This window comes from Lathyrus oleraceus, chromosome 6 (genome assembly GCF_024323335.1).
Source record: "Lathyrus oleraceus cultivar Zhongwan6 chromosome 6, CAAS_Psat_ZW6_1.0, whole genome shotgun sequence".
Taxonomy (NCBI): Eukaryota; Viridiplantae; Streptophyta; class Magnoliopsida; order Fabales; family Fabaceae; genus Lathyrus; species Lathyrus oleraceus.
The window spans coordinates 122341323-122352772 of record NC_066584.1 but is presented as its reverse complement, the minus strand read 5'-3'; the positions used below and the strand labels follow the sequence as shown (position 1 = coordinate 122352772).

The 11450-nt window shown below is 42.4% G+C and overlaps 1 protein-coding gene across 1 annotated transcript; it reads right to left on the bottom strand.

Annotated features, from left to right (window-relative positions):
- Positions 1–7058: 7058 nt before the first annotated feature.
- Positions 7059–9078, bottom strand: LOC127094360 (beta-adaptin-like protein B). Its single transcript, XM_051033200.1, has 3 exons — positions 8534–9078; positions 8200–8479; positions 7059–7136 (listed from the first exon to the last, which is right to left on the bottom strand). Exons 1-3 carry the CDS (start codon positions 9076–9078, stop codon positions 7059–7061), a joined length of 903 nt encoding a protein of 300 aa, XP_050889157.1.
- Between the last annotated feature and the right edge of the window lie 2372 nt (positions 9079–11450).

Here is an 11450-nt window from a genome sequence, read left to right as displayed (position 1 = left end):
TTTTTGAAATCGAAGCGAGCCATAGCAGAATCGTTATCAATAGGATCCGGTGATGTGCATCTGCATGAGTGATGGTATGTGCTTATGAGTGTGGACAGAGAGTGAAAACTAAACAAAACATTGCCAAATATTTTTATTTTTTTTTGAAATTTTGAAAACTGTAAAAATAGAAAGACAATGAACAAAATATTTGAATGCAAAAGACGTCCTTCATTTATGATAAACAATGCAGGTATCCACATAGATGAGCCCTACAATGAGTCATTACGCCCTGGGCGGAACGTAAGACTTGGACATGCATGAATAAACAAGAAAAAATTACTCCTGTAGAAGAGTGACTTGGACAAATTCCTCGGAAGACCAATTATTGATGACTTCACCCGGGATCCTCGGACGCACCCAGTTGTCGATGTCGCAATCACTATCTCCATTTTCATCGTTGATCGCAGAGATCTGGCCATATTGGATGACGCCAGCACTGGAGAAAGTAATCGGCCCCTGACAAGTCTGAAGTGCTGAAGTTGTAGAAGTTAACGCTGGTTGATACCCAATCCCGAACTTGTCGTCTTTCATTGGTAACTCCAACAGACGTCCCCAACCGGGAGCAACACCTGAATCCACCAAAGCCTGTGCCTGCTTGAAGGATGAGATAGAGGCACCTGCTTTAAATTCTTCCACCGGAGCCGCATCCTTGATCTGAACCGACTCAAAAGCTTGACAGAGAGTCTCATGAATTTCACCTTCTACCTCTACGTACTTGAAGGTAGACAGGTTACTTACCAGTATGTCCTCCTCACCACAGACGGTGACAATTCTTCCATTGACTGGGAACTTGATCTTCTGATGCAGTGTTGAGGAGACTGCCCCAGCATTGTGGATCCAAGGACGACCCAAAAGGCAACTGTACGAGGGACTGATATCCATCACATAGAATACGGTGTTGAAGGTTTGTGATCCAATCTGAATTGGCAATTCTACCTCTCCAAACACCGACCTCTTAGAACCATCGAAGGCTCTCACCATGAGATCGGAAGGTTTCAAGATCAAACCTTTTACTTCTAACCTTGACAGGGCTCTCTTGGGTAGCACATTGAGAGAGGAACCTGTATCCACCAGAACGTGAGATAACACGGTGTCTTTGCATTCCATTGAGATATGCAAAGCTTTGTTATGGTTGCGTCCAGCTGGTGTTAAGTCAGAATCAGTAAAGCCCAGCCCATTGCTCGCATGAACATTTGCAATGATCCCTTCTAGCTGGTTTACTGAGATCTCTTGAGGCACATATGCAGCATTGAGGACCTTCAGAAGTGCCTCCCTGTGTGCCTCTAAACACAACAGGAGTGAGAGAATGGATATCTTAGACGGCGTCTGAATCAACTGATCGACTACTTTGTAGTCGCTTTTCTTTATAATTCTTAAGAGCTCGTCCACATCATTCGAGAAAGCAGGCTCTGAACCAGCTTGGGGTGCAGAAGTGCCCTCATTTACAACTTGCTTGCCTTTAGCCTTAACCGCGGCATCAGTGCTCTCAGTTTGGGTAGCCGGTGGTGAGAACAATCTACCACTCCTGGTGAATCGCCCGATTCCACCAACATTATCCACTGCGGGACCTTCAACTTCAAGTTCAGACTTTTGTCCCTCTTCTACCTTCAAAGGTCGCTCCACCCCATGATCGTGTGTGTATACACTCCCCCCATAATGCCACGGAATGACCCTTTCACTGGTGAAGGGTAAAGGACCAGGGGTTGTGATTGTCATAGCGGGCGGTCGCACTGGTGGTACTGGTTGCGCTTCTGGCACACTGATCTGATTAGTCGGGTAAAAGATGGTGATAGTAGCGACATCATAGTCATACTCGGGAACCTCATTCATTGAAACAAAAACATCCGGAACACCGGAATCAAGTTCAGTTACATCAAAATCAGACACATTGTTTGGTATGTCAGCAACAACATTTGAAAAATCAGATACATCAATGGGAAATACACAATCAGCAGGAACAACATCTGTAAATTCTTCAACAGCATCTTCAAATACCTCTTCAACTACCCCTTCAGCAAACTCTTTGACAGACAAGTCTTCAACTTGGAGGGTACCATTGTCAAGCAAGACCTGGATACCCTGATGCAGCTTCAAACAATCCTTCCCTTGTGTAGCGCAATCCAAACAACCCTTCCCACAACCGGGGAACACATCGGCCTTCAGCAAGCATTCCTTAATTTCCAACAACGGAGTCTTCAACTTCAACACATCCTTAACAGACTTGGCTTCTTCTTCCAGCATATTCACGTTTGCACCACCATGCTGTGGCATGGGATTGTTGACGACATTAGGAGCCGATGCAAGGTTGATAGCCTTTGAATCTATGAGGTCCTGAACTACGTGCTTAAAAGCTTTGCAGTTCTCGATATCGTGGCCAGGTGCCCCAGAGTGGAAACTGCACCTAGCATTGGCATCGTAACCCACCGGAAGTCTACCAACAGGAGGAGCCAGAGTGCGTAGCTGCACAAGTTGTAGTTGTTGAAGACTAGCAAGCAGTTGAGCGCACGACATTGGAAGAGTGTCGAAACGCCGGTCCATCATCCTCTGCCTCTGTTGATAGGTGGGTCTGTTACCTGGCTGTTGTTGTTGTTGATACTGACCTGGTTGACGTTGTGGTTGCTGTTGTCGGTATTGATTCTGTTGATGTTGTGGTTGTTGTTGTTGTTGTAGTGGTGCTGCAGCCGGAATGGTCACAGCCGCAACATTCGGTTGCTGATGATAGTTTTGAAAGTTATCCCTCCGAACACCTCTGTTCTGATATGAAGTCAAAGAATTCACTCCCCCTTCCCTCTGCTTTTGTCCTCCCATAAATGGCTTCTTTACCCCAGATGAAGATCCACCTCCATTGTAGCTCTTGTAGGTCTTCAGGTAATTCTCTACCCTCTCTCCGGTAGAGACCACATCAGCAAAGTTGGAAGCATTGCACCCCACCAAACGCTCCAGGTAAGGTCCAGGCAACGTATTCATGAACATGTTGGCCATTTCCTTTTCCAACATGGGAGGTTGAACACGGGAAGCTGTCTCCCTCCAGCGTTGAGCGTATTCCCTGAAGCACTCATTGCTTTTAAGAGACAAGTTCTGGAGTTGAGTTCTGTCTGGGGCCATGTCTGCATTATACTGGTATTGCTTCACAAAAGCCTCCGCCAAATCCCTCCAACAACGGATATGGGCTCTATCCAATCTCATGTACCATTCCAGGGATGCCCCAGCTAGGCTGTCCTGGAAGAAGTACATGAGTAGCTTCTCGTCATCAGAGTATGCAACCATCTTTCGGAAGTAAGCTTGCACATGGGTCTTCGGGCAAGAGCTACCATTGTACTTGTCGAAGATTGGGACTTTGAACTTTGGTGGGACCCTCACGCCTGGGACCAATCCCAAGTCAGAAACATCTACCCCCAGGGGATTCTGTCCTTCTACTGCCTTCAGCCTCTCCTCTAATCTCCTGAACATGGGATCCATGCCATGGCCCATGCCAAAGTCTTCCGGCAGCAAGAACTGATCATCTTGATCATCGTGAATGGGTTGATGATCAGGATTGTTATGTGGGATCGGGATAGGCCCCGGTCCATTAACCTCTCCAACAGGAGGATCAGTCACAACCTCTGGTTGAGTAGTTGCAGGATTCCTTTGTATCATTTGTCTAATCTCTTGCTGTCCTTGAGCTACTCCCTGAACCATATCCATGAATTGGTTCATGCGGACCCTCATCTCGGCAAGATCTGCTTGTAGACTTTCCATTGCTCTTTGCTGGTTTCTGCGGGTTCCGTATCGGTGGATTCCTGAATCAGCTATCCTGCTAATGGAACACCCCACAAAATGAGAACACCGCGACGGTACCTTTTATGCAAGACATGCTGATGACTATGCAAATGCAATGACATGTTTATCAAATCCAAAAGGTATTCTAACCCCTTGATTCCAGTCTCACATCTGATAAACAGTATAAGAAGAAAATCCCGACTAGAATCAAGAAGAAGATATAGACCCCACAGAAATGGATAAACACGTGTTAAATGATATGGATGCAGAATGATGTGATGATGTGAATGTAATGCAGTGACGTGGGAATCAGGACTGCTGTTTCTGCTTGAGCAACTGTCGGGTTGCACTGTCTGAAGAGAAAACCCACTGAGGAATAAGATCAAAACTCTGCTCCAAAAAAACCGGGTTGGTTGGAGGTTAAGGTTCCCTGAATTTAGCCCGCCCATTACTGGTAGGTTCTAAGAACAGAAGTTTGTCAGCTTTAGCCTTTCAGTCGAGAATAATACGTTTACCACTAAAGGTTTGGCATTATTACGGGATAAAAGACCTCTGCTGACTCCCCTCAACAGGATATCCTAAAGCAAGTTCCCAGTCTCGGGGTCCTCGGATTGAGCAGCGAGAATGCGCCCACCAGAGCTAACATAATCACGTCTCGGAGGAGAGGCCTCGACTGAGTTCTCGGGAAATGGTCACCAGAGTCGACGATTTCTAAAGGAATATCTGTCGTTATGGAACACCCATAGGACAAAATATATCCAACAGAAACCTCGTCTGGAATGTGGGTCTCATGAACGACTTAACGTAGCAACATACCACGCAAGCCTCATGACTATCCACTCTAACACCTATGTGTACACTCAAGCCTGGGTAGTGGGCTTATCTCTCATAGAACAGTCCCAACCCAACAAGCAAACAACCCACAGAACCCACAGATACAACAAACATATGTACATGAATGCAATAAGGTAAAGCAGGTAAATGCTGAAAATAAATAACTGTACAAAAGAATAAACACCCAACAAACAAGAAGCCTACAAAAGCTAGGAGGGACTCACTTAGGGAAACCAGTCCCCAGCAGAGTCGCCAGCTGTCGCAACCCGAAAAATACGGTATGCGAAAAAACAACCGGCGAGAAAGAAATGACAGAAGAGTCGCCACCGTGCGTTATTTATCCCAACAGAGGGAAAGGAAACGCTCGAAGTAAACCTGGAGAAAGGAAAGGAAAAGACAAGGTCTCGCAACCAAATCTTGGGTTCGGGAGTCGATTATGCGAAGGGAAGGTATTAGCACCCCTACGCATCCGTAATACTCTACGGGATCCACTCTTGTTTGTTTCTGTCTAAAGGGTGTATGTTTATCTAATGTACTATTTACTAAAAGAAAAGGTCAAAGAAAAATGACTCGCACGGATGTCGCATCCACTGCATACGTATCTCATCTGAATATGAGAATCAGAGTCTTCGTAGCTCGGCTACCTAAGGGTTAAGGATAAGTGTGCTCGCTAAGACATCGCGTCTTATGCCTACGTATCTCATCGGGAATGAGAATCAGAGCAAAACGTAGTTCAAACTAACTACGGGAATAAGGGTCTCGATTGCAACTAGGGCAAGAGAAAGGGAAAGTCTCGATCGCAACGAGGGCGAGAGAAAGGATCGCAACGAGGGCGAAAGCAAACAAGGATTATTTGTTAGTTGTTAGTCAAACTCGGCAAGACATCGCATCTTGTGCCTACGTATCTCATCTGAACATGAGAATCAGAGTTGCCGTAGTTCGGCTACACGCACGCCAAACAAACAACACACAAGCAGGCAAACATGGAGCCTGAATGCCAATCATTGGACTTACATCAGCATCCGAACCAAAACACACACAAAAAGGCAAACGTGGAGCCCGAACGCCAATCACTGGACTTACATCGGCATCCGAAACAAAACACACGCACACTGGAACCCGAATGCCACTCGATGGACTTACATCAGCTTCCAAGCACACAACAACCAAACAAGTTAATAGGGAGTCGGGAACTCGAGCCTATAACTGTCAAGCACACACACAAAAAGAAAGAAAAGGTGCCCGGAGTGGTCTCGCACGACCACCTGCCTACATACCTCGTCTGGAACAAGGATCAGGGCGATGTAGTTCCCCTACATAGGGATTGCCATCTGAACATGGACTTACAAAGGAGGACACCAGTTGTGTCAAAGGAGAGTGGGCAATGTGTTCACGTCCTAGCAGTAGGTGTCGCAGCTCGCTGAATCGAGTCTTAGGTAGTTACCTCTTTGCGATAGGACGGACTACATGCCACAAGATTGGAGACGCACAGAAGGTCTAAAAAGAAATGGGGAAGCTCTGCCCTAGAGTTGTCATGCAATGTGTACTTAAGTGTTAGGATTTACAAATGGGAATATCTACCTAATGTTAGCATGCAAAAGGATATGGGAATCCTACCTATGTTATCATACAAAGGGTTCTATCTAATGGGTGCTACCTAATCGGAACAAGAATCGGCGGATGGAACAAGGAGAAGTGTTAGGGATAAGGGTAGATGGCGATGCATGAAGCAATCGACTTACAAAAGGGTGGATGAATACGTGCAGGTTCTGTTAGGTTTTGAGAAATGATTACTCGACGTTGGATCGAGGTTTTGATCTTGTTTTGAAATGGTTATCGAATGTTCATTTTAATTCTTGTATTAACAGATGAATAAAGAATGAAAGAGTAAATTTTATACATTTCATGGGAGAGGGGTACATTTGTTATGAATGGGGGTTGACATGGTAATCAAACAATATAAATATATGCCTCATACACCATACAAGTAGGCAACAGTTAATCAACAATAAGATATTTAAACAAGTATATGATCAAATCAAATAATGAAATGAATGAGCATTAAACAATGTGTGAGTGTAGGTGCGAAGGAAACGGCTCATTGTAAGGAAGCCCAAGAGTAAGCTATGTGAGGTCGACGGCGATGCTTAAAAAAGCAATCGACTTACGAGGGTGTAAAAAATGGGCTCGATATTAAATCGAGAAAAACATGATTTTTAGTTTTTGGAAAAAAAATGGTTTTTTGAACTAAATTCAAATGCAGTAACTATGCATTATTAACAAATGAAATTATAATAAACATAAAAAGATATTAACAAAATACTAAAAGAATAATAATATATATATAAAAAAACTAAAGGAAGATAACATCAAATAAAAAGCAAAAAAGCTTCACATGAGTATCGAACCCTCTCCACCTAATATTATGCAACTAAACTCTCTCCACTAGGCCACTCAATACTATCTGCTATTAAGATACTACCATAAATATACAAACTGGGCTAACAGATTTAAAATAAATAAATAAAAAAAACAAAAAAACAAAACAAACATTTTTATGGGTTTTTTATTATCTCTGTTAAAAAACAAAATAAGCTAAATAAATAAAAAGTAAATAATAATAATAAAAGAAAATAAAAAAACATATATGTTTTCTGATTTTTGTGTTAAAAATGAAATAAATTAAATAATAAAAGAAAAAAAATTAAAAAAGAAAAAAGAAAATGGAAATACAGAGGTTCCTCTTCATCGTCATCTTCCTCCCCACCTCACGAACTCAACCTTCCCAAACTCACTCCTTCACTCTCTCCTCTCTCGGTAATGTTCATCAACACTCACCAAACTTCACATTTCTCTCAATGCCACTCTCGTTCTCAACAAACCCCTCTCAATCACTTTCAGCTCACACAATAATTTCAACAACAAGCACATGAGAACGATAAAAAGAAAGAAAGAAGAGTACTTACAAAGTATCGCAGTGGTGGCGGTGAAGAACGTACAGATGCTGGCCTCCAGGTAAACGATTTTGGGGTCTTTTCTCAGATTTCGCCTCCCAGTTCTTTGTTGTTCTCTAGGGTTTTCTTTGGTCTCTTTTCTGCCTCTAGGTTTTCTGTTGTGCCCTTTAGAAAAAATCCCCCTCTCTTACTGATTTCTCTCCTTTTATATTTCTGTGAATTAGGGTTTCAAAGGTGCTTTTGGTAATCCAGAAGAGTAACTCTGCAAAGCACTTTTGATGTTCAGAAACTGGATTGACCCCTTTGATGTATGGATTTGAGACAGGTAATCTGAGCATCTGAGCATTCCTCTCTGTTTTTGTCTTCATTCCAATTTGGGAATATTTCTGGATTTTGAATTTTACTGCTTTGAGTAATTCTCTACCTTTTACTGCAGTGAATTTTTTAGAAAACTCAGTTGGTTTGGTTGAGGTTCAATGGGCTAAGTTACTTGGAAGTGAAGAAACAAGGGAAAACACAACCAACATGGTGGTTGGATGATGAATTCCTTTAATCTTCTGAGGAGTTGGAGCTAATGCATTAGGTTTGCATTGTATTTGCAGAAGAACACCTTAATTTCATGTGCAAGAATTGTCGGTCTTCTTTGTACAATAAGATTGCTATTTCGCAGGGCAACATATTGTATCTCAGGTTCTGCTGAGAGTAATGTCACAAGAGGAGGGGCCATCTTTTTGCAAAGATTCCGGACCACATCAGTACTGGTGATGAGCTCCATTTGTTGAAGGATCATCTCAACAGTCGATAGCACAACTGCACAATTGGCATGCTGTAACTGTGGCGTAACTCTTTCTACAATGTTCTCTGCCTCACGCGCATCAGCAGCCTTGTATCTAGATAGAGCATCCAATATAAAAACTTGACCCTATTCTGTACATTCATTTAACGCAGTGAGGAGCTTTGACAGTGTGTGGCTAGTGATCTCAAAGATGGGTCTACTGCTATTGTCCTGAATTTTAGCAAGTGCCGCGACAGCATTAGCTACCACCATTGGATTATTATCAGATATCAAATCCTTCAGCGATTCCAAAAATCCCCTGTCCTCAACTAACTTTGTGTTAATGTCATAGAGCTTTGCTACACAAATGGCTGCTGTCTTGCGAACATATGGATCATCGTCCTTTAGACATCTTTGAAGGGGATCACACAAATACTCGGTAATTTTATCCACACGAATGCACCCCATTGTCCGCACAGCTAAGGCACGAATTAAAGGATTTAGATCTTGAGAATCCTTCACAAATGTATTTACTGCCAGTATAGCAAGGTCAGGCTGGCTCTTTGCATAATTTATCAAATACAAGTAGACCAACTTTTCCAGCTCCAAATTTTCTGTCTGCATACAATTCACCACGTCTGTGAACAATGACGACACATCCTTTCCAACAGTCATAGCAGCAATCACTTTATCTCCACAAGAACAATTAATCATAACATTCAATGTTCCAGTATCGGGAATACTATTCGGCGGATAAGTATTGAAGTTTCTCAACCATTGAACATTGGTTAAATTAGCATGGTTGGATCCAGCAACAGAAGCATATGTGTCTCCGGTTTGAACATCGTAACTAAAAATATGAGCAAGAAAGTCGCCGTTGATGCAATCACACGGGAACGGAATGTTGGCTCTTTCGCCGCCAAGAATTATGTCTTTGTTAGGGACGGTGTCTCTGTTGTAATCAACTATGTCTTCTGGTTCGGTGAGAATTGGGGATTTCATGGTTTTTATTGATATTTTTGGATACTGTTTCTTGGGAAAATTCATTATGACTTTTTGATGCGTCAAAGAAGTGCGGCACAGACTGAGGAGTATCATGGCTTCCAGCAGAAGCAGGATAATCAGTGTCAGCAACAGGTGGTTGGATTTTTGGCAACTTGCTTGAATTATGAGCAAACTGTTCCCTTCCATCGTAAGCATCATTTACACTCTGAGAATTGGTACTAGGAACTTCACTTGGATTGCTTTGTTGCGGGAATACCTGCCGTTGCATCATATTATTCTGGTAGCTGAAATTTGTTTATATTTCTCGAGTTTTATCGCATATACCAGCTTCCTTTTTGTTAACCTTTTACTTTTATGCAGTAAATCGGACTTTGTCATATACAAGCTTAAACAAATGGGGAAGATTACTGAGATAGACATTCTACAAATTAGCAAACAATTTGATTCCTTAAACCATGGCATATACGGCAAGATCACTCTAGCTGACCTCATGGAAACGGTCTAATTCAACTATCTCTTCTGAAAGTGTAGACCAGTGCAAGAAACCGACGATATTCAGGACATGAAACATATTTGCGAATTTGTCTCGTGTGTGGCGAAACAGATTCAGGCTTTCGGCAACTAAAACCTGTGATCACATCATCAAGTCAAAAAGTTAACCTTAATGTTGGATCATCTTTTATTTTTGCCAATCTCAAGGAACTATGGATTAACTCCATGAACGTTGCAGACGATGGACCCAGGGTAATCCTGAGTGGCAGCAGATAGTCTGGTCACCTTGTGACAGTATATACCAACAACCCAGTTGTTTAAATATTTGAGTAAAAATGCTTGCAGTTCTCTTTTCACATATTCTAAATAGTTTGTGTGAATAATTCCTATAACTAGCCTGAATTTAGTTTTCCATCTTTTCCCATGGTGATACCAAGTCAGATGCTCAGGCTCCTATAGAACAGCAATATCTGCATCTTCATCGGGGATAATTTCTGAAATATCGCCAACAGCAAGAATGCTCCTTTTATCTCTAGAAAACTTTCCCGGATAAAACTTTATGCTGAAACCATATGCAAATCCAAGTCTATCCTCAAGCCATTGGCGGATATATTTCTCCTGCTCTTCCGGAGAATCAAATGTCATATTGTTTGGATATACTGATAAAGTTTTGGTGACAGGGGACTGTACACATCGGTACTGGAGGGAGGATCTGGTATTCTAATGCAGTGCAAAACAGTTGTCCCAGATAAATCAGTGATGAAACCACATAGCTCTGATGCAACTGCTCATACTTTGTCCTGAATAATCCTTAGACATGATTGCACCGGCTACTATTGTAAACAAAGTGAATAGTGCAAAATAGATTGGAGAAACCACTGTTGTGTTCAAAATATCCCATGCCATATTAAGGTGATTTACTTGTAATGATGCAGGAAATGCCGACCATTTGAAAGTAAATATTTTAATTTGAACCATCGAATGTAAGTTTAATGGCTACCAATCACTTTTACAATCATGACAGCCAGCGATCCAATTATGGAGCATATCCCAACATAAACAAAGACATTAGTTTGGTCGGGAATCTGTATAAACAATACGACAAGACTGTTGGTGCACCTTTGCTTGATTCAAGAGTTTGCCTTTTTGCTGCTGGAGGAACCACTTCAATGTTGTTAGAAAGTCTTTTGCCAGAAACTTGTGACATGGAAGTAGGTTTTTACAAATTTTTTCTTTCGGCATCCGGCCTCTTGTTTTCAGCTTCCACTGCGTCTTGGCATTCTTCACAGAACCAACCCCTTCAGGGAGTTTCTCAAGCATTTCTCGCATGCAGTAGGTGTGCTCTGCACCATCAGTGCACCTGCGACATATGGCAAGTAGATCCTCACGACCAGCATCTCCACAGATGTCACACACCTTCACATCGTGTTCAACAACATCTGATTCGTCACTCTCATTTTCAGATTGAGATTCCTACTTGCCAGGTGATTTAATCAGCTCTTCACCTTGAATTTTTTTTTTCAGGCTTTGCAATTTCCAATTCAGACATATGACGAAGAGGACAAAGTGCCTTCACACCACCAGGAATT